Source organism: Bipolaris zeicola (genome assembly GCF_000523435.1).
Source record: "Bipolaris zeicola 26-R-13 unplaced genomic scaffold scaffold_65, whole genome shotgun sequence".
NCBI lineage: Eukaryota > Fungi > Ascomycota > Dothideomycetes > Pleosporales > Pleosporaceae > Bipolaris > Bipolaris zeicola.
In genome coordinates this window covers 37,862-59,835 of record NW_006912114.1, presented here as the reverse complement: position 1 = coordinate 59,835, position 21,974 = coordinate 37,862, and the positions used below count along the sequence as shown (strand labels likewise).

Below are 21,974 nucleotides of genomic sequence, written 5' to 3'. Positions count from 1 at the left end.
CTTTAGGCCTGTAGCGGCTACTGAGATCGGCACATCCACCCCCTCCATTGGCTTGCACCATGTATCCGACAGGCGACCCCAGCCGACGTCATGCAGCCGGACGCTTGGTTGATACGGGGGCCCGTACCCCGCAAGACCGCTGCCATTTACCCCGGATAACCTTACATGGCGTTTTGCCATACTCCACAACGTCAACGGCGACAGGTTAATGCCAGTCCAAGGGCGTGGGCGCCTTCACTGTGGAGATCACTGCCCAACAAAGCATGCCGTTGTCCTAGTGCTTTTCGGGCTTTGATTCACCCGAGTGAATTTATAACATCTGCTGTGTCCCCCCAGGAAAAATGACCCATGTGCAACTGTCCATCGCATTGCTCACCCTCCTTTTTCGGCTTCCCGAATTGCCTAATTGAAGAAGAGAAAGAGTATCCCAGGGTTGTGCAATAGCCCTTTGCAGCGACCACAATGGCCGAAGACAAGGTCTCGGTTGAGCACAAGCGGGACGAAGATGTCGCCGAGAAGATATCGCACTCTTCCAAGTCTGGGGAGCTCGAGGCTCAGCCTACAGAGTACGATGAGGCAGAGGCTGCGCGCGTGTTACGAAAGGTCGATATAAGACTTGTGCCTATGCTGGCTTTGCTTTACCTCGTCGCTTTTATCGATCGTAGCAACAGTACGTATTGCGATTACACGCGTCATCTCCTTCACAATGTAACAAAAAACTAACACGCACCACAGTTGGTAACGCAAAGATTGCGGGTATGACAGACGACCTCAAAATGAACGGTCAACAATACAACACGGCCGTGACCCTCTTCTTCGTACCCTACACCCTGCTCGAAGTCCCTAGCAACATCGTCCTCAAGATGATGCGCCCCAGTTACTGGATGGCGATTCTGATGGGCTCCTGGGGTCTCGTCATGACACTCATGGGTCTGACATCAAGTTATGGCGGTCTCCTTGCTGGAAGATTCTTCTTGGGCGTCACAGAGGTAGGTTTTTGAAAGAAAAAACACCACTCTCAACTACAACATACTGACTTTTTTCACCTTCAGTCCGGTTTCTTCCCAGCAGCAACATTCCTCCTCACCCTCTGGTACCGCCGCTTCGAACTCCAGCGCCGCATGGCCGTCTTCTACGTCGCTGCCTCTCTCGCCGGCGCCTTCAGCGGTCTCCTCGCCTATGGTATTGAGAAACTCGACGGACGTTCTGGACTCGCTGGATGGCAGGTAAGCAATGCGAATCTCTAACCCAACCCCCCCTTTGTTCATTTTTTTCCTAACGCAAGAACAGTGGATTTTCCTACTCGAAGGCCTCATCCCCGTCGCCCTCGCCCTCGTCATCTGGAAAATCCTCCCCGATAGCCCCGAAACCGCAAAGTTCCTCACCCAGCCCGAGCGCGACTTGCTCGTTGCCCGTCTCTCAAACGACTCTGGTTCTGGCCAAGGTCAAACTACAAACAAGGATAAAATCGGTAAAGAACAGATTCTCGCCGGTCTGAGCGATTGGAAGATCTGGGCTGCTACGCTCGTGTTTTGGGGTAACACCGTTGGTGTCTATGGGTACGTTCTCCCCTTGCCCAAAAAGATTCCCAATCTCCCCATCTCTTCCCATGCAATACCCTGCTCTTCTCCTCCAAATTCGCTAACCCCCCCGCACAGCTTCACCGCCACTGTCCCCTCCGTCATCCAAGGCCTAGGCTACACCTCCGCCAACGCCCAACTCCTCACAATTCCCATCTACGTCTTCGCCGCCATCCTGACCCTCATCTTCGCCTGGGCCTCGGACCTCACCCGCAAGCGCTCCCCCTACATCATCGCCGGCTACTCCATCGCCATTGCAGGCTTCATCGCCCAACTCGCCATCCCCAAGCCAAAATACCCGGGTATAACCTACGGTTTCCTCTTCCCCGTCGCAGGCGGCCTCTACTGCCCATTCACCTGTCTTGTATCTTGGATCGGAAATTCGCTCGCGCCCTCGTCGAAGCGCGCGGTCGGTATGGCCCTGCTTATCTCCGTCGGCAACATGGGTGGTATCATGGGCAGTAATATCTACCTTGCCCGTGAGGCCCCCAAGTATCGCACGGGTTTTGCCGCCAGTTTGGCTATGTGCTGTTTGGCGATTATTATGACGTTTGTCCTGCGTTGGGCGTATTCGAGCGAGAATGCGAGGAGGGATGCGTTGATTGCGGCTGAGGGCGAGGATGCGATACGCGCGAGGTATAGTCCTGAGGAGCTGTTGTTGTTGGGCGATAAGAGTCCATTTTACCGGTATACTTTGTAAGAAAGGTTAGCAAGATGCGGGGAGTTGGAGTGTAGAGAGGTGGTTTATATATATATATATATATATGATTTTGATGACATACTACAATGGATGAAATTACTTTTGACTTCTCCTTTGTCGTTGAGAGATGGAATGGAATGTGGCTTTGCACTTGATCTGTTGAGGATACTTTATTAGTAGTGACAAGAAAGAAAGACAGAGACGGAACAAACTGATTCCAGACTCCCAAGTCAATTCAATAAAAAAAAAGCTAGAAGGAAAAAAATCCGGTTCCAACATAGTATCTCACAAGCTACCCCTGTCCACCTTCCACATCCACACTCTCCGCCAACCCCCCATCCTCATTCCTATCCCACTCACAAGCATCCACCCTCGTAGCCCTACAAGGAACACACGCACTGCCATCCCCAAGACTAAGGCAATCATCTACGCCCATGCCCCTCCTTTGACACGTCTTGCAAACCCTCAACTTCTTCCCCTTCTTAAGCTCATTCCTCCAACTCTCATCATCCATGATGCGGTAATTGATACCATTGAAGCGCCAAAAGTCGTTGCTGTCATACATGACCTCTTCCACCGGCAACTCCTCACCATACATGTACGGCGGAATGAAAGATCTGCCGCTGCGGAAGCACTCGCGCGAGACGATGAAGCGCGATCTGGGGCTGTAGGATTTGAGCATCGAGGCAATCTTGTATGTGGATGGGCGGTCGAAGAAGAGGGTGCTGAGAAGGTGGGATTGGTCGGCTGAGCTGGTCATTTCGACGAGCCGGAAGAAGGAGTGGTCTGAGAACTTGAGATGTAGGGTGAAATCGTCTGCTAGGGTGCGAGGCAGGCAGTCGGTTGTGAGCGAGGTGAGTGAGCGGAAGACGATTGCGGAGAGAGAGCGCAGGTCGTGCGCAGCGTTGTTGGAAATAGCCGCGTCGAACATTTTGAGGGATTTCAAGCCTAGAGGGAAACCGTCCATGCGGAGATAATAGTAGAGGTGTGACTCGAAGCCTAGTTCGAGATGCTCGAGGTTTACAAGCGAGCGTAGCTTTGCTGCGCCTTCTGGATCGGTTTCGCGGGGAGTCAGGTGACCAAGATGGCCTCCGCAATGTGTTAGGCGCCGTAGAGAGTCGGCTTGTCTTTGTAGTGCGGTTAGAAATAGCTTCGAAGATGTGCGGTTTTCTGAAACCATAGACGGTTGACATCCCTCAAAGGCGTGTAGTCGTTCACCGATCGATAGCTCCTTCAGAGCCTTTGGAAGACTCAGAACTGCATCTAGAAAAAACACATCGACGTTACATTCGATGAGTGTTAGTGACTGGAGCGGCGAAGTTTTGGCTTCCTTTTCAGAAACCTCAAACGGCACCCCGATTTTGTTGTCGAAGTTCAAACACGACAATGTAATGTTGCGTAATGTTGGATGTCTAAACATGGCTGTTGCCCGACCAAGAGTGAACTTGTTATCTCCTGAGCCATGCGCATGCAGTGTTACTATCGCGAGTCAGTCTCATTCTATTCATACCAGAGTCTAAACATACATGATTGTAGCATAGGCAACGCTCTTTGCATATCCATCCGCGGATACACGGCACTAGCCAATAAGTTTGAGTAATCAATCCTCGAGTACCCGTCGAAGTAGATATTGCCTTGCTGCCATTCTGAATTGTTTGGGCAAGGGCTCTCAATATGCAGGTGTCTCAACCTACTCATCAAGCCTACGAAGTGATTTAGTTCCTCTATCCCCTCGCGATATTCGTCCTGATATCGAATGGCAAGGCTTTGGATACAATCCGGTCGCTCGTCTCGGCCGTCAAGTGCTTTAGCAATCCTCCGTGCGTGTTCGCCTTTGAGCACCTGGAGATCACGCCAAATGTACGGCTCAACAAGACCCTGGAGTCTCGTACACGTCGCAGCAAGATTGCACAGTGCATCCCGGGCATTGATATGATCGATAATATTGAGAAGAAGTTCATCGACAAGCTGCAAAAGTCCGCTCTTTGCTGGCCCAAGCATAGTGATACCAGGTTCGTGGCGTGCTCTCCTAAAGGTATAACCCGAATGACGCGTTTTGCGTTTTTTGGCTCCAGCAAAAGATATGCTTGGCATTCAGCGATGTGCAGTCAAGATATCGGAGATGTGGAGATACTGGGATAATTCTGTAGGTTGCGATCGGATTAGCATCTGTGGCTGTATGAACGTTGATTGTTTGGGCCAACGAGGAAAGCCTTTGGATGATGTCAGATAACAGCTAGTCCCAAAAGGGCCATAAGTGGCACGTGAGCATAGTAGTGCATCGCTTAGTCTCTCGGTCGAACGAAATATTCGGATGGAGCTCCACAGACCATAATACGGTGGAACTAGGTTCTAGTATTATAGAGAGACATGTTTTCTGAGGCATTAATGTAGAAGTAAAGTATAGGATTTGTATTACAATCAAATAGCGTTTTGTGATTACATTCTAGTGAAGGCGGCTGAGTGTAAATGACAGCCTTGTTTGGCTAAGGACTGTTTTCATCTGAGTATTTCGGTCGACCCAAAGTTAAGGTGGGGGGCTCATAGTTTGTGCATTACCCACGCAGGATCAGTAAGCAGCAAAATTGCAAGTCATCAAGCACAAATAGCCTCGAAGAAGACGAGCTTTAATATTATATTGTCATGATAGATGAATTTAACAACACAACTAGTATATAGTAACCAAATCTAGACAGCAAGCGCAATACTTCTGGTGCGCACTGACAAGCTCTAAGTCGTGTACAGATACCCTGGGTTGTCTTCTCCCATTTCTTCAATTTCCTCCTCAGTCTTGCCCTCGATTCTCCAGTCTTCTTGACCAGAAAGCTTCCTCTTGTTCTTCATGCGCAGGTACAAATGCAATGACGTGTAGATGGTAATGCCTAGTGCCAGCAACCCAATAGTAGCACCGTATCCGGGCCGGTATGTAGGGGCCGTGCTACCTTTGTACAAGAACGGCGATGCAATACCAGCACAGTTTCCAATGGTGATTTGCATGCCACTGGCAAAAGCCCGCTTTCCGTATCGGGGGTTGTTGACAGCAACCCAGGAAAAGGCGAGTCCGGTTGCGACCCATAGACCGAGGGCTACGACAAAACAGCCGGCGAAACTCAGACCAAGGCCTTGGTTTGCAATGAGGAAAATGTATCCAAGCATGCTCACAGAGAGTCCGGCAATGCAGAAGAGACCTCTTTGCTGTGTCTTATCGCTGTAGTATGCTCCAGTGACGTAGGTTATGAAACCAACAACGTATACTGGAATCGTAAGGGCCTGAACCACTTGACGGGACCAGCCACCTCCAAGCCCATTGATGATGGTTGGGAGGAACACTGAGAAACTGTAGAGCATACCGAGTCCGACGAACTGAGCGACAGCAAAGGCATACACCTTCCAGTCCTTGATGCCCTTTATGACGTCTTCCTTTTGAAGCTCTTGACCCGATACCGTTTGGCCGACTTCCCTCATTCGCAGCCGTAGCAAGATTCGTCGGTCGTCTTCGGTCAGGAAAGTGGCGGTTTCCGGACTATTGGGGAGAATCCAAGGCACAGGAAGAGCGCTCACTACGGTAAGAATGCCAATGATTAGAATAACTGTGAAAGGTTGTGTTAACAGGCATCACGGAGTATGATTTTGGTACAGACGTACTCCATCGCCATCCTCTCCATCCAGCTGTACCGTCCATTTCGCCGATAGCGTAGGCGACCAGTCCCTGAAAACCATCAGAACAGTTGACACATATCTTGCAGATATTGTACTTACACCCAGTCCTCCGGCTATAGCAGAGGTACCGTAGAACAAAGCTTGCCTGAGAGACACGTTCCTTCTGTTGTAGAACATTGACAGGTAGAGTATAACTCCAGGAACTATAGACAAAGTAAGTGGGATGGGGACGTATGGATGTTGGACATGACTGATACTTACATAGTCCTGCTTCAAACATTCCTAGGAGAAGTCTGCAAGCGATCAAGGCAGCATAGTTGTTGACAAAAGCGGTAAAAGTGGACACTATTCCCCAGAGAAACATGAGTCCTGCGAGGTATCGTGCAGGTTTCATCCCTTTTCGTTGAGAACAAGAGCATTAGTATATGTTTACACGCAATTGGTGTACGCGACTCACTCTTGATGATCATGTTACTGGGCGTCTCGAAGAGCTATTGACGGTAAGCGTATGGAAATGAAGTCAACATTTGGCATGTGACTTACGACATAGGTAACGAACAAGATAGAGACTGCGAGCTGGAATTGATCGCTGGCTGGGTCCATGTTGAGATCTTCCTCCAAACCATAGAGACGAGCATTTCCAATATTGACTGATGGATTGTTAGAGGAGCCCCATTACAACCAGATCTGTACACACCTCGATCCATGAAATTCATCAAGTAAATCCAACATAGCATTGGCACAATGCGAACATCCAGCTTTCTCAGTACTCTCGCCTCAGTAGCCGCATCGATTTCGTCTTCCACCCCGGAACTTTCGATATCCTCAACCTTTGTGGGTGGAGTCATCGATGAGTCGGAGCCTTTTTCATCGATGAAGCCCGACGCTTGATGCGCCGTTTCTTGTGGTTGTGTAGCCATCTTTCTAACACAGCAAAGTAGTGCTGGAGGATTTAGGAGATGGAAAGAAGGCTGCGCCAGCAAAGAGGTTCTGGTGTAGCAATCGTCGACAGTATCACAGACTCGACCCAGACTTTATAATCCAGCCCCCCGGGATAGGCAGATCCAACCCCGTGGGGTAACGAGATATGCCACGGCCTTGGTATCGCACAGATACGCCGTTGGTCCATCAAGATTGCAAGGCAAAGAGCATTTTGAATCCCCATGTGGAAACTGCCGATGACCGTTCGACCGGCGTGGCGTGCTTGGAAATTCTACACGTTTGCATTTCCAAGCTTCAATCATTCTTGGACGGCTGACCGCGAGACGGCTTGGGCGCCATGGTTATCCGTCCAAGATTGCCAACCCCTTGGACTTCACGTGATGACGGCAGGATGAGGAGTAGATTGACCCCACAGATCAGAACCATTGCTGGGTCAGATACTTAGTTACATAACCCCCTACCCTCATTTGTGCTTTTCGGAGTACTAGGAGGACAATTTGTGTCTGGATAGAGGTCTGCGTTGAAGTGATGAAGTAAGATGCAAATTCCGTGCTTACCATATACTTCCTAGAAGCAGACTAGCAAAGATACTTTCCACAAAATCTCAGAAACTGTAATTTGCTACGACGTTAGATGAACAACAAGTATGCTACCCCCGGACACGATGTACACACCCTGTTAATACTGTTGTGATGATCAGTCCAAGACGCCAAATTCTTAGCCTACGTGAGTCCACATCTTGGCATGAGGCATGCACAAACAATACAAAGAGTCGACTTGGGGACTTTGACCCGGTTGTAGGGACAAACCTTTGATAGCGATGAGCGAATAGTTTGGGACTGTAAGAAAAAAGTGGAGATTGGGACCAACACAGCTCAAAGGTTCGCCATAACGCGTTACATAACGCGGTCATTGTGATGTTTGGCTGAGATGCTTGCCGAGCCGGGTCAGCCGGTGTATTACACAGTAGAACTGAGGCGTCCAGTACAAGAAGTGCTGATTCGCTGACCAAGAATCAGGACGCTTCGCCGACACAGTGTTTTGTGCTGGCTCTTGGGTGGATGCTTGGTTGCACTGCCTGCTATTACATCCTCGGGTCATAGCATGGATGTTGTGAGGGGCGGACAAATGGAAGTAACATTAGGCCAAGAGACTGGAGTGCGGCTGAGCACCTTGGCTGATAGGTATTTGATGGTCTCGCAGACGATTGTTGTTGGCGACACGGCTGAAGTTGGAATGTATGGTTAGTGGGAGAGGAGAGGAGAGAAGAGGCACGAAGGATGGATGCATCTGCTGCATTATTGCTTAGTCACCATACCTCGTTACTGCAACGATCTTATCTCGTTAAGCTGAAGATGAATTATCCACCTAGCTTTGCGCGATGGGATTTCTTACTAACTGAGTGCTTTTGTTGATTTACGCCCATGAGGAAGTAAGCTCTTCAATACTATGGACATACGCTACCAATACTGTTGATCCTTCTGGAACCATATCCAAAAATTTCAAAGAAAACCGTCCTGCTTCGATATCTCGCCATTGTCTTGGTTGAGGAATACATTGGTAAACTAAACAAAAAGCGGGGATTCGTGTTCGGTATGACAGGAACGTGGCTAGTTTGCTCTTAGACGAAGCTGTTCCTCACAACACAAACGGGCGCTGTGCAGAGCACGAGGATGGGCGCATTGTGTTTGCATTCAACGCGGTCCCGAGTGCATCCAAGCATCGGAGTCGTACCGTGTGTCGACTGTGGTTGCTGGAGATGGCGTGGGGCTGCCCCGCGAGTTTGCTACGGGTCCGGTAACGGCGGCGGCGACGGCGACGGCGGTCAGCTCAGCCATAGTAGGTAGCGTCACGCCTCCAACGACGCAGGGACTTTCAAAATGTGTAAATCTCGCCTTGACTCACACGGACGCGTTCAATTACAGGCAATGTGTTAAGAGACGGGCCTTTTCTTTCCTTCGTCAATTGACCTTTTCTTTTTTTTCGAAAAAATAAACCTCCGTTTCTTCTCACGCCGCTCTGCCCGCAGTGTGACTCGCAGCCAGACAGCCCACCATGGCGAGCAACGGCGGTGAGCCGACCAAGGTCAACATCCTGGGCAAAGACTCCATTGTTGTCGGCCATGACATATGGAGAGACTACATTGCCCAGGACTTGCTCCAGAATATTTCCTCGTCGACGTACGTCCTCATCACCGATACAAACATCGGCCCTCTTTACATCGAAACGTTCGAAACCGCCTTCCAAAATGCAAGCTCCTCGCTTCCCTCTCCACCACGTTTCCTCACCTACCAAATATCGCCCGGCGAGACTTCCAAGTCACGACACACAAAAGCTGCAGTAGAAGACTGGCTGCTTGCTCAGGGATGTGTGCGCGACACCGTCATAATAGCCCTTGGCGGTGGTGTCATTGGCGACATGATCGGCTACGTTGCAGCGACATACATGCGCGGCATAAAGTTTGTCAATGTCCCTACGACGCTTCTGTCAATGGTAGATTCGAGCATAGGCGGAAAGACAGCCATTGATGTGCCTGCAGGGAAAAACTTGGTTGGCGCTTTCTGGCAGCCAGAGAGAATCTACATTGACCTGCGCTTTCTCGAGTCGCTGCCCAAGCGCGAGGTCATCAACGGCATGGCCGAGGTCATCAAGACAGCCGCCATCTGGAACGAAGAGGAATTCACCACCCTCGAAGGCAATGCAGACGACATCTTGGCTGCCATTGATCAGAAGCCTGTAGACGGGCGCAGAAACTTTGACGAGATAGCAAGCATCCTCAAACGCATAGTGCTAGGCTCAGTCCGAGTAAAGGCCGAAGTCGTCTCTGCAGATGAGCGAGAAGGCGGTTTGCGCAACCTGCTGAACTTTGGCCACTCCATCGGCCATGCTTATGAGGCCATTCTCACCCCTCAGATTCTCCATGGCGAGTGCGTTGCGATAGGAATGGTCAAGGAAGCCGAGTTGGCACGTTATCTTGGCGTCCTGGATCCTTCTGCAGTCGCCCGCTTGACCAAATGCATTGCAAGCTACGGACTGCCTACATCGCTGGCCGACAAGACTGTGCGAAAACGGTCGGCGAACAAGCCATGCCCAGTTGATGACCTTATCAAGATCATGGCTGTAGACAAGAAGAATGCTGGTAAAACTAAGAAAATCGTGCTTCTCTCAGGCATCGGGAGGACCCATGAGAAAAAGGCTAGCTCTGTCGAGGACCGCAATATTAAGATCGCACTCTCACCAAGCATATCGGTGCACCCTGGCGTCCCGTCCGACCTGAACGTGACATGTACACCTCCTGGATCAAAGAGCATCTCCAACCGTGTCCTTGTACTTGCTGCGCTCGGAACGGGCTCGTGCCGCATTACCAACCTGCTACACTCAGATGACACGCAGGTGATGTTGGATGCGCTTGCAAAAATGCAGGGCGCAACCTTTGCATGGGAAAACGACGGCAAGGAGCTGGTAGTGACCGGAAACGGCGGTAACCTCAAGGCATCAAGCAACGAACTCTACCTGGGAAACGCTGGTACAGCAGCGCGTTTCTTGACCTCAGTGACTGCCCTTTGCCAGCCTACGGATGGCGTCACCTCGACTATTGTCACTGGTAATGCTCGTATGAAGGAGCGACCCATTGGTCCTCTTGTAAAATCGCTCCGCACTATGGGTGTTGAAATTGACTACCAGGAGAACGAAGGCAGCCTCCCGCTCCGAATCTCAGCCTGTGGCGGTTTCGGCTCTGATTCCTTCACAGGCGAAATCGAGCTTACCGCAAATGTGTCTTCACAATACGTCTCTTCAATCCTGTTGAGTGCCCCATACTCTAAGAAGCCCGTTACACTCCGCCTGGTTGGTGGCAAGGTCATCTCACAGCCATACATCGACATGACTATTGCGATGATGGCTTCTTTCGGAGTGCAGGTTGAACGATCCGAGAGCGACCCCAACACCTATCACATTCCCAACAAGCCATACACCAACCCATCGGAATATGAGGTTGAAAGCGATGCTAGCTCAGCTACTTACCCGCTCGCTATCGCAGCCATCACCGGCACCACGTGCACAGTTCCCAATATCGGTTCTGGCTCCTTGCAAGGTGATGCTCGATTCGCCGTCGAGGTCCTGAAGCCCATGGGCTGCACTGTTGAACAGTCCAAGACATCGACAACTGTCACCGGCCCACCACGCGGTCAACTCAAGGCTGTCAAGGAAATCGACATGGAGCCAATGACGGATGCATTCCTCACAGCATCTGTTCTAGCTGCGGTAGCATCTTCAAACGGCTCTAGTGTCACTACCCGCATCTATGGTATCGCGAACCAGCGTGTCAAGGAGTGCAATCGTATCCAAGCCATGGAAGACGAGTTGGCCAAATTTGGCGTGACTTGCAGACAGTTTGACGATGGTATTGAGGTTGATGGAAAGGCCTACGAGCTTGATGCCCCCAAGGTTGGCATTCACTGTTACGATGATCATCGTGTTGCCATGAGCTTTGCCGTTCTCTCATTAGTTGCACCTGCGCCTGTGCTCATTCTCGAAAAAGAGTGCACAGGAAAGACATGGCCAGGGTACTGGGATAGCCTGAACCAGGTCTTCAAAGCCAAGCTCGAGGGTGTAGAGCTGGCGCCAAAGACCAGCACACGCAAGGCTGCGTCAAAGGTCTATCAGCGATCCATCTTCGTCATCGGGATGCGAGGCGCTGGTAAGACAACCATGGGTAGCTGGGCGGCACGCGCTCTTGGATGGCCTTTGATCGATCTGGACACCGCTCTTGAGCAACATGTTGGCATGACGATTCCCGAACTCATCAAGGAGCAAGGCTGGGAAGGCTTCCGAAGCGCAGAGCTTAAACTCTTGGAGAGGGTTGGTAAAGAGAAGCCCAACGGACATGTCTTCGCTTGTGGTGGGGGGATAGTCGAGACACCAGCGGCTCGCAAGCTACTCATCGACTACCACAAGAGCGGCGGTATCGTTCTTCTGATCTCACGAGACATCAACAAGGTCATCTCTTTTCTTCAGATTGATAAGACAAGGCCAGCATACGTCGACGACATTATGGGCGTCTGGCTTCGACGTAAGGGTTGGTACGAAGAATGCAGCAACTACCGCTTTCATAGCCAGGCTGCTGGGCTGAACGATGTCCCTCAAGCACAGGCAGAGATGGCACGTTTCCTAAACGTAATCACAGGCAGGGTATCAGTTTTGGAGGGGTTCAAGAAGAGAAAGCACTCTTTCTTTGTCTGCCTTTCTGCGCCGCGACTCGAGTCTTGGATCAAAACGCTACCTGCAATCGTAGTCGGTTCGGATGCTGTCGAGCTGAGGATTGATCTGCTTGAGGATCCGGAAGGTCAACCAGGCCTACCAACACCAGACTTTGTCATTGAGCAACTCACCATTCTACGCACAGTCACCTCGATTCCAGTCATCTTTACTTTGAGAACACAGGCGCAGGGTGGTAAATTCCCGGACAGAGCATATGACGAGGCTCTTACACTTTATCGAACGGCATTGCGACTGGGATGTGAGTTTGTTGACCTGGAGTTGACCATGCCCGAGCATGTGCTACAGGAGATATCGGAGAATCGCGGTTTCTCCGAGATCATCGCAAGTCATCATGACCCGAAGGGCGAGTTGAACTGGAAGAACGGCTCTTGGATATCACAGTACAACCGTGCCCTCCAGTACGGTACTGTTATTAAGCTGGTCGGCGTCGCCAAGTCGCTGGAAGACAACTTTGCGCTCGCCGAGTTCAAGAGCTGGGCGCAAACAGCCCATCCTACGCCTTTGATTGCCATAAACATGGGAGAAAAGGGCAAGATGAGCAGGATATTGAACGGCTTCATGACTCCTGTATCGCACCCTCAGCTTCCTTCTGCAACTGCACCAGGACAGCTTTCAGCGGTAGATATTCGTCGTGGCCTTTCTTTGATGGGTGAGATTCCGACAAAGCAGTTTTACATTTTCGGTTCTCCCATTGCGCAAAGTCCCAGCCCACGTCTGCACAACACTCTCTTCCGTGAGACTGGACTGCCTCACATCTACAGTCGCCACGAGACCACAGATGTAAACTCGTTCCGCGACATCATCCGCACACCGGATTTTGGCGGTGCCAGTGTCACTATTCCTCTAAAGCAGGACGTCATACCTCTGCTTGACGGAGTCGGCCCAGAGGTGGAAGTAATTGGCGCCGTCAACACTATCGTTCCCGAAGTCTCCATCGACGAGACTACCGGCAAGGAGGTAACCCGGCTCATTGGCCGCAACACAGACTACCTAGGCATGGTCCTCATCCTACGCAATGCCGGTGCCCAAGGAAGCGGCTCTGCCCTCGTCATCGGTGGTGGTGGCACAAGCCGCGCAGCCATCTACGCCCTGAAAGAAATGGGCTACAGTCCCATCTACCTCCTCGGCCGCAACCCCGCCAAGATGGAAACTCTCAAGAACGCCTTTTCAGCAGAATACAATGTCCACGTCTTGAACTCGCCAGATGACGTCGCCGCCCTCGACGCCGCGCCTCAGGCCGCTATCGGCACTATTCCCGCCGACCAACCCATCGATATTGCCATCCGCGAGACGCTGTGCTCGCTGTTTGAAAAGGGTAAGGCGTCGGTTAGGGATATCGATGTGGGAGGTGAGAGGATTCTGCTTGAGATGGCGTACAAACCATCTGTTACTGCACTTATCCAGCTTGCCATGGACAACGGGTGGAAGACGGTGAATGGGCTTGAGGTTTTGGTTGGGCAGGGTGTGAATCAGTTTGAGTACTGGACCGGCGTAAGGCCATTGTATGAGGTTGCGAGGGTAAGCTGTGTGCTTGTTTGATTATGATGATGAGTAGGGCTAACGCGAAGCAGGATGCTGTTATTAACCAGACGGATTGAGTGATGTGTTTGACGAAGTTTTCGCGTGCCGATGGGGAGTAGGATTAACGGTGTACTGATGATGTTGTATTCTGACATGCTCAACAATAAAAGTAACTACGACACTAACGAATAAAACGTTTACATGTTACATCATTTGACAATGTATCTGCTTGTGATGTTCTCTTAAATACAATAGTTACACCAACCCAAAAGCAAAAGAAATAAAATTTATACAATTGAAAAACATGACCACCCTCTCCCATAATGAATCTCTCAAACTCCAACAAACCATCCCACCCAAATGTGTATACAAGTTGAAAGGAAAGCGCCCCTTCCATACCACCCCAGTTATCCTCCCTCATCCCTCCAACGCCCCCTAAACCACCCAACTCCCGATTCTCCCTTTTCTTCCCTGCACCGAGAACAACAACAACAACAACAACAACAATAACCTCAACCCCTCACACCCCTTCTCCCCTTCCTCGCCTCCAACAAATCCCGAACCCGATTCCCACCAGCCGTAACAACAACGCCCCTCGCCGCATCCTCTGCAATCTTCTCATCAATCGCCCTGTCGAGGCTGTGCAGGATAGTTTTGCTGGGTGTGCGGAGGGCATTGCGGTCGGTATCTTGCGGAGCCAGATACTGTTCTGTATGCTGTTGTTCGGATGAGGAAGAAGAAGAAGAAGGGGCGGGAACGGGGATGAATAGGGTTGCGGGACGGCGGCGGCGGGGTCGGGTTGGGGATGCGAGTGAGGGTAAAGGGGGAGTTGGGGCGGGGAGGAGGAAGAGGGTTGGGGGAGTTGTGGAGGGGGTTGTGGATTCTTGCTGCACTACTACTACTACCACTTTTTTCTCTGGCGATGTTGGAGAGGTTGCCTTTTGGAACTTTGTGGGTGAGCGTCTGGGTAGAGTTGCAGCACTGTTGTCTGTGCGTGTGGATGCCAATGGTATTTTTTTGGGCGATACTAGGGAGAGAGGACGTGGAGGCTTAGGGGTTGAGGGTTTTTGTTTTAGAGTTGGGATGGAGGCGAGTTTGGGGGGAATGTGGAGGGATAAGGGGCGTTTGGGAGGCGGAGGGGTGGCGAAGGGACTTTCGAGTTTCCAGGGGGAGGTGGAGGGAAGGCGGGTGGTGGGTTGCTTGGTTGAGGTGCGGGTGAGGCGGGGGAGGGTTGAGGCGGTTTTGATAGGTGTGGTGATGGATTTTGTGGGTTTGTGGGATATTGTGCTTGCTGGGCCTTTTGTCTTGCTCGGACTTGCGCTTTTGAGATTTGGTGACTCGGTTGCGGTGGGACGATTATCCTTTGTCTGGCCTGATAGGTATCCGATAGACTGACACCGCGGTATTGTGGACTTGCTAGGGAGCTTTGTCAAGGCCACCTTGTTTGGAGAGTTTGTCTTGATTCTTGGCAGGGACGACATGTTGTAGTTGAACTTTTTGAGTGTTGTAGACCTTCCAACTGTACCTGAGGTACTCGCATCTTGTTGGTCTGTGGGTTCGCTGTTCGGTATCGGGAGCAACTCGCTCAAGTTGACAGGTTTGCAGAGTGCCGGGATTGGGATGCTCGAAGTCGTCTTTGCGTTGTCCGTGTCTTTCTCCAGCTCCAATGATATGCTAAGATTCGTCTCTACGTGTTCGTCCTGGCTAGCAGTTTGTGTCTCTGAATTCTCCAGGGTATCCTCGTTCGCATCACTCCACTCAATTTGCTTCCCAGAATCCGCCCTCATGTCGCGTTGTCGTTTCGTATTCGGACAATAAGAAGACGAATATTGAGATGCCTGTGATTCTTGTGTCTTGTCGGCAAAACAATCCATGCCAGACTCCGATAGGAGTTGAGTGGGCTGCGCCTCAGGTGACGTATTGACAATCTGTTCCAGCCCCTGCAAAGGCAGAATTGAGGACAACTCCTTCTCAAAGTTGAGTCTGGCAGCCACATCCGGTACACATGGAGCATCATCTTCCGAGATTCTCTCATAAGAACCTGACCCCACCAGCTGAAGCTTTTCCGAAGCCTTGCGTAACGGGGTAGGCGTAGGCGAAGCAAGGTTCCTTTCCACACACGGGGAAAATGGCCAGTCGAAAGCCGGACTAGTGTTGTTGCTTCCGAAGTTCGCCGTGAGATCACCAATGTTCTTCGGCTGCAAGTTCACCGGCTTTCGTGTCTTCTTGATTGGCGTAAAGTATTCGCTCGGGTTGGGGATAGCTCGTCTGACGGGTATCGCTGCTGAGTCGTCGTCCATGGTAGCGTCTGCTAGACACCCTGAGAGCATACGGAGCAAGTGATTGGGATGTGATACTAGATTTCTGGCCAGATCCGGGCTCATATCGACAGATGAGGTGGGCGAGTCTAGCTCAATCGTGCGCTTCACTGGACTGCAAGGCCGTTCGTGGTTGGGTGTTTCCGGTCTGCCCTTTTTCAAAGGAGTCCCGAACGTGGACTTATCAGAACCCTGCTCTCTGGTGCTCCTGTTTCTCGAAAGATCCGACGGCTTTTTTGTTGGAGATCCGGTTCGAAAGTCGTGTTTTGGGGCGGTGGCTTTTGGTGGCGTACTGACAGCGGCTTTCGCAGGGCTCGGCTTCATGGTGATCATCATTTTCAGGGGACTGGTTGACCGCATTTTCGTGGGCGTCGTCAATTCTTTTGCGTTCTCCGCCGTACTGTCCCTGACCCCAGTTGCATCCTTCTTTGGCGAGACCCTACTAGATGAACAATTCATTGGAGGGCGAAAGATGTTCTTCCCTACTTCCAAATCGGCTGGCAATGGGTTATTTCGAACTCTAACAACTATCCTGTGCCCTCCAGTAGGTGTCCGAGGCTGTGGTGTTGCAGACATTGTCGTTTCACGTAGGAATCGTTCGCGAACCAGAGGTGACCTCAGGCTCGACGCCGCGGGACGGGCGCGCTTTTGAGGTGAGAAATACGCACTGTTCTCCGCGGCCAACGGGTCTGTGTTCTCATCTGGTGCGGGGTCTGCTATCGATGTTTGTGCTGTAATCAAGGCCATAGCTGCTCTTGTTGGGACAACCCCCAGAGCAGAGGTTCATATGAATGGGAGCGGTCATCAAGCGGTCTGTTTTTCAACTAGATTGAGCATAGACCGCCGGTGAGGCCAAATGATGCCTTTGACAGAGTGATCGGAGGGGTTCGAGGGTTCAGTAAACGGCTGTGGCGCTTGTTTGGCCTCAACATGTGTAACAAGCAAACATAGACCCACTTGCGTCACCGTGGAACAAGGGAACCTATGCACGAACTATTGTTTCGGCATTCAAAAATAAACAAACATGTCCTGAGAATTGGTAGATTTGATTTCTACATGGGAATAAGCACTCATCCGTCTATATGCACTCAACATTGGATACGTAGGGTGATCACTCAACCAGGATATCTTGTCCTTGGCCTGCTCCTTGCGTCTATAGCTTTCCCTTCAAACTCGACTTGAGCCTTCGTTCCACTGCGTCCAGGTACTCGTTGGTTGTGACCCAGCTAGCCCTATCCTTCTTTCCGCACGCTAGCGCCAGATCCTTGGTCATGATCTTGTCAACATCGACCGTGTCGATGCAAGCCTTCTCGAGCGTCTCGGCAAAGACGACAAGTTCAGGGGTGTTGTCGAGCTCGCCACGCTTGGCCAGACCTTGTGTCCAGGCAAAGATGGAGGCAATGGGGTTAGTAGATGTCTCCTTGCCCTTTTGGTGCTCGCGGTAGTGGCGGGTAACGGTACCGTGCGCGGCCTCAGCCTCGAACGTCTTGCCGTCGGGGGTGATGAGTGTGGAAGTCATGAGACCAAGAGAGCCGAAACCCTGAGCGACAATGTCAGATTGGACGTCTCCGTCGTAGTCTGGTGGGGGTTGTTAGCAGATATCCCAGGGTCATGCAGGGCAAATACGTACTCTTCATGGCAATAACGTAGCCACCCTCGCTCTTGATCATCTGAGCGACCATGTCGTCAATCAGACGGTGCTCGTACCAGATCTTGGCGGCCTCAAAGTCCTTCTTATACTGGGTGTCGTAGATTTCTTGGAAAACATCCTTGAACTTTCCGTCGTAGGCTTTAAGAATGGTGTTCTTAGTGCTCATGTACAGAGGCAGCTTCTTGTCGAGCGCCATCTTGAACGAGGCATGTGCGAAGCCCGAGATGGACTCGGTTGTGTTGTACTGGGTCTGAGCGACACCACCCTCTGCAGGGAAGTCGTAGACCTTGATCACCTCGGGCTTGCCGCCCTTTGGTGTGAAGACCATTTCCAAGGTACCCTCACCGGGGATGACACGGTCCTTGGCGCGGTACTGGTCGCCGAAAGCGTGACGGCCAATGATGATGGGCTGCTTCCATCCAGGGACGAGACGAGGGATGGTGGGGATAACAATGGGTGCGCGGAAGACGGTTCCTCCTCTAATGTGCTGTTAGCGAGTTTTGGGGCAATTCGTTGCAAACATGTGACCTACAGATGGTTTCGAATGGTGCCATTGGGCGACAACCACATCTTCTTGAGCTTGAATTCTTCTACACGCTGCTCGTCTGGAGTAATGGTTGCGCACTTGACACCAACTGAGTACTTTTTGATGGCCTCGGCGGCATCGAGCGTGACTTGGTCGTCGGTCTCATCACGGTATGGCAGGCCCAGGTCGTAGTACTTGAGGTCAATGTCGAGGTAAGGGTGGATAAACTGCAGTGGTAAGTATGGTGGGCGCGCATTTTGATTTTCCGTGGTGTTGGTAGTACCTTGTCCTTGATGACCTGCCAGATGATCCTGGTCATCTCATCACCGTCGAGCTCCACGACGGGGTTTTTGACCTTGATCTTCTGGACTGAGGAGGAGGACGCCATTCTGTGCTGTGCGACGAGAGTGTATAGGCTGGCGGGAGTTGTCCTGGCAGTGATTGTTGCTGGTCGTCGCGGGCTCAAAAGTTGGGCCGATGTCGCAGGCGAGTGAGAAGCTAAACAGCGAGTTGCAAAAGCACAAGTCTGGCGACGGGAGGGATGGGCAATTGAAGATGCATGGCGGATAGCCGCGGGGGCAGCAATTGCCGGCCTCATTGCGAATGATGTGTAGAACAAGAAGATAGCCTCGGAATTGCAGCTGCCAGCGCGTTTCAGAAGGTGGTGGTTTCCGGCCGCGGTCTCGAATGGGCAGTCAGAAGGGCGACGATGTTCGGCTGATGGGACGAGCAGCTCTTGCTTAGTCGAAGAGTCGCCTAGCGGGATAACCAGAGCCGAGGGCCACAGCAAGCCGTCGTGCGCTCGTCGCAGAGGCCCAGAGCCCGCTTACATAGTGCCTGGAAACAAGAGGCCCCACGGCTAATACCCCTCTGTCGCATTGCCATTGATTGCGCGGTTTTGATTGCCGTTGCGCGCGGCATGTCATTCAGCGTCGCATGTCACGCGGGGTAGTCCTACATGAAGCTTGGTATGACGCGGGCGGGTGTACGCGGGACCGGGCCCGACATGTCATGGTAAGTAGCACGAGTATGGTAGTAGCAGTGGCAATGGAGTAGTGGTAGATGAACTAGATAATCGCTCCGAGCACCTGTCTGTAACGTGCATACCAAACAAGACCCTTCTCCGCACAATGCGGGGCGTCGCCGTGGTATATGTACGTTCGCATGTATGCACATACACTGCTTGCCTTGTGCCCTGCATCCGGAACCCCTCATCCCGTTTGCGGGCGGGGAAAGTCGAGTAACCCTATCGGACTACTCTTTGTAGGCTTCGGGGCTGCAGTGAAGGACCATGGCAGCCAGATGAACACGTCTTTTTCCTGTCGTCATGTTATACATACTGAACATGTAGGGTGGAAGACACTGACTATACTGGTACTGGAACAAGATTGTATTACATTACGGTCCCATCTCTGCCATTACTACGACTACCTCAAAAAAGAATATCCACAAAAGAAAAGGGGTATCTTTATCATTAGCATCACAGTCGTCACGCCCGGGAGGCATTCCCCCCGCATTCATCCCATCACCCGCGATCTTGCCCTTGCATCCGTCGCATCCCTCCCTTTGTCCGCCGTCACTTCCCCGCCGCCATTTCCCGGCCTATCCTTGCGCCCACCCTCGTCATCCGTCTTCGTGGTCGAGTAACTCGGCACCGGACTGCTTGGCCTCCGAAACAAGCTCGTCACACTATTCGCGCTTGTCCGCTTCGACGAAACAGTCATGTGCGCCATAGACGGCGAGGAAATCGGACGGCCATCAATGTAGAAGCCGCCGTTTCCATCTTGTATAATGGTCTGCGGAACAGCCATGAAGTTGTTGCTTTGTTGAATGTGATTATACGAAACTGGTCGTGCGTCCAGTTTGTCGACTAGACCCGATTCCAGGTCAAAAATCCCGACGCCGTCATTAGTGCTGCGCAAAACTACTGGCGCAAAGTCCTGAAGCCCAATTGCTTCTTCCATCAAATCTATTCTGGCGTCTTCGGATTGGTGGCTCTTCTTGGGTGGAATCACCTCGGTCGACATCACCAGACTCGTGCTTCGTCGCGTTCGGCTTGGGTTGGTGCTGGTGGCATAAGTGCGATTGGTCGTGCCCATCTGCTGATTCAGTAGCTGTGTTGTTGTGCGGCCTCTTGCTGTGCGAGACGAATGATAAGTCCACGCCGGAGGAGGAGACGCGTCAAACTGCCCAACCTCAAAGAATTCCCTCACGACATTCCATGTAAAGGGTAAATTGGCCACCAGGATCGCTGTCGACGACTCCCGAACATACCACGAGATCCATGTCGCCTTGTATGGATGGGTAAAGGACGAGTAGGCGTTTGCGATACTGGCAATCACGACAAAGAGTCCCAGAGAAAAGATGCCGCATAGGATAATCTTCCTCTTCATCGGCAGTAGCGATCGCACAAGCATCGGCAACGAGATGAAAAGCATGCTCAAGTCCGAAGATATACTGAAGACTGCTTTCGTGATGCGGTGGTTAATTAGCGTCGTACACTGCAGCGAGGTGGTTGGCACCGCGTAGTATGCGGAAAACGGACGACACCAGGCTGAAAAGTAGAGAACCTCTATGACGACAAACCCAATCGCGGTATATACGGCCAGAACCTTGATCGCAATGTTCTCATAGTGAAGCGCCGTCCGTGTTATGCGGTGGTACATGATCAAAAGACAGGCCTTGCATGACCAGAGCACTGCAATCTGCATCTGCTCTACCACAACTACCAACTTACTTCCATACACCCTTCTCGATAGCTCTTCAGGGCTGAGAGCGCCAAAGTCAAATCCTGGGGGTTCCAGGTTCGAGTGGACTTTTAACCATCTGTTGGAAAACACGAGCAAGACGGTGTAGGCGGCCGTGACAAAGAGGCCCATGATATAATCATCGAATTGGAGCCCTTTGATGGATCGAAATAGGATTTTGCGAGAGATACTGATGCATATCGGTCAGTCGTTGCATACCAGTATTGTGACGTGTTGTGCGAGTTGCAATTAAACATAGATCGACCACGCTAGGAACTCCGAGGCCATATGTCGGCGCACCCGAGCAGAAGCCACCCCCAGCCGTGTTGCTAATGCGGAAAGTTTATTTCCGTTTTCTCGGACATTTATTCAATGTCCCGTGACTACTACCCCAATGTCATGAAACGGAAGAGAGAAAAAAAGCCACTTACAGCCTCGCTCCGATCATGCAAACCGCGCATGTGTACCAGATCCATGATTCCTGGTTGAACGGCAATGTCATCGTCGGTTTGAAAAAGGGCGCTTCAAGTGGCTGAGCGCAAATGGTATATCGCTATCCGCCGGGTTGTTTGAACGTGGGAGGACGTATCGGTTGTCGTGAGGTCATAGTGGGCTCTGGTTCGATGAGTAGTGCATCGCATGTACTACAAATATTCTTGTAGTCGGCGCAAAGAACAGCTGGCAAGAGAGAGTGGTGATATTACGCAACGTTCTGGACAAGAATAAAAAAGGAAAGACAGAGAGAGAGAGGTGAGAGGGAGAGCAAGTGCTGACGACTGGCAGATGTAGAAGCGCGGTGAGGGGCTTAGGCCTTATAGCACATGACTGCATGGCAATACTCGATTTGCTCGATTTGATCGTGGTAGGGGAAACCTTACAGCCACTCGTATGCTCACCCATGGCTTATCTGGATCACCTTTGCAAACACGCCAGAAGTTCGGAAATCTTGGTGGGGGATTGCCGTGGATTAACTTCCGGCCATCCTTGCGACCAATCAGCCATGCGCAGTCGTGCCAATATCCCGCTCATTCCTTTTATGCGCCTCTTGG

General features: G+C 51.5%; 8 protein-coding genes across 8 annotated transcripts; 3 read left to right on the top strand and 5 right to left on the bottom strand.

The window, feature by feature from the left end:
* Nucleotides 1–462: 462 nt before the first annotated feature.
* On the top strand, nucleotides 463–2,280 carry COCCADRAFT_36396 (uncharacterized protein; the record flags this gene model as incomplete). The annotated part of the gene is made up of 5 exons (XM_007713673.1): nucleotides 463–670; nucleotides 736–989; nucleotides 1,053–1,226; nucleotides 1,291–1,559; nucleotides 1,659–2,280. The coding sequence occupies 5 exons, from the start codon at nucleotides 463–465 to the stop codon at nucleotides 2,278–2,280; spliced, it is 1,527 nt and encodes a 508-aa protein (XP_007711863.1).
* Nucleotides 2,281–2,572: 292 nt separating this feature from the next.
* COCCADRAFT_36395 (uncharacterized protein) lies at nucleotides 2,573–4,281 on the bottom strand (the record flags this gene model as incomplete). Its single annotated transcript, XM_007713672.1, has 2 exons — nucleotides 2,573–3,759; nucleotides 3,807–4,281. 2 exons carry the CDS (start codon nucleotides 4,279–4,281, stop codon nucleotides 2,573–2,575), a joined length of 1,662 nt encoding a protein of 553 aa, XP_007711862.1.
* Nucleotides 4,282–5,010: 729 nt separating this feature from the next.
* On the bottom strand, nucleotides 5,011–6,860 carry COCCADRAFT_4668 (uncharacterized protein; the record flags this gene model as incomplete). The annotated part of the gene is made up of 7 exons (XM_007713640.1): nucleotides 5,011–5,870; nucleotides 5,926–5,989; nucleotides 6,040–6,143; nucleotides 6,202–6,336; nucleotides 6,398–6,431; nucleotides 6,484–6,590; nucleotides 6,638–6,860. 7 exons carry the CDS (start codon nucleotides 6,858–6,860, stop codon nucleotides 5,011–5,013), a joined length of 1,527 nt encoding a protein of 508 aa, XP_007711830.1.
* A 2,077-nt stretch (nucleotides 6,861–8,937) lies between these two features.
* Nucleotides 8,938–13,760, top strand: COCCADRAFT_94951 (uncharacterized protein; the record flags this gene model as incomplete). The annotated part of the gene is made up of 2 exons (XM_007713671.1): nucleotides 8,938–13,680; nucleotides 13,734–13,760. 2 exons carry the CDS (start codon nucleotides 8,938–8,940, stop codon nucleotides 13,758–13,760), a joined length of 4,770 nt encoding a protein of 1,589 aa, XP_007711861.1.
* Nucleotides 13,761–14,019: 259 nt separating this feature from the next.
* On the top strand, nucleotides 14,020–14,193 carry COCCADRAFT_94955 (uncharacterized protein; the record flags this gene model as incomplete). The annotated part of the gene is made up of 1 exon (XM_007713670.1): nucleotides 14,020–14,193. A coding segment is annotated over one exon (174 nt), but the record flags the coding sequence as incomplete, so codon positions are not given.
* A 2-nt stretch (nucleotides 14,194–14,195) lies between these two features.
* On the bottom strand, nucleotides 14,196–16,748 carry COCCADRAFT_95008 (uncharacterized protein; the record flags this gene model as incomplete). The annotated part of the gene is made up of 1 exon (XM_007713669.1): nucleotides 14,196–16,748. The coding sequence occupies one exon, from the start codon at nucleotides 16,746–16,748 to the stop codon at nucleotides 14,196–14,198; it is 2,553 nt and encodes an 850-aa protein (XP_007711859.1).
* A 406-nt stretch (nucleotides 16,749–17,154) lies between these two features.
* Nucleotides 17,155–18,776, bottom strand: COCCADRAFT_95047 (uncharacterized protein; the record flags this gene model as incomplete). The annotated part of the gene is made up of 4 exons (XM_007713668.1): nucleotides 17,155–17,579; nucleotides 17,632–18,131; nucleotides 18,185–18,405; nucleotides 18,462–18,776. The coding sequence occupies 4 exons, from the start codon at nucleotides 18,774–18,776 to the stop codon at nucleotides 17,155–17,157; spliced, it is 1,461 nt and encodes a 486-aa protein (XP_007711858.1).
* Nucleotides 18,777–19,695: 919 nt separating this feature from the next.
* On the bottom strand, nucleotides 19,696–21,427 carry COCCADRAFT_94953 (uncharacterized protein; the record flags this gene model as incomplete). Its single annotated transcript, XM_007713667.1, has 2 exons — nucleotides 19,696–21,115; nucleotides 21,357–21,427. 2 exons carry the CDS (start codon nucleotides 21,425–21,427, stop codon nucleotides 19,696–19,698), a joined length of 1,491 nt encoding a protein of 496 aa, XP_007711857.1.
* Nucleotides 21,428–21,974: the final 547 nt, after the last annotated feature.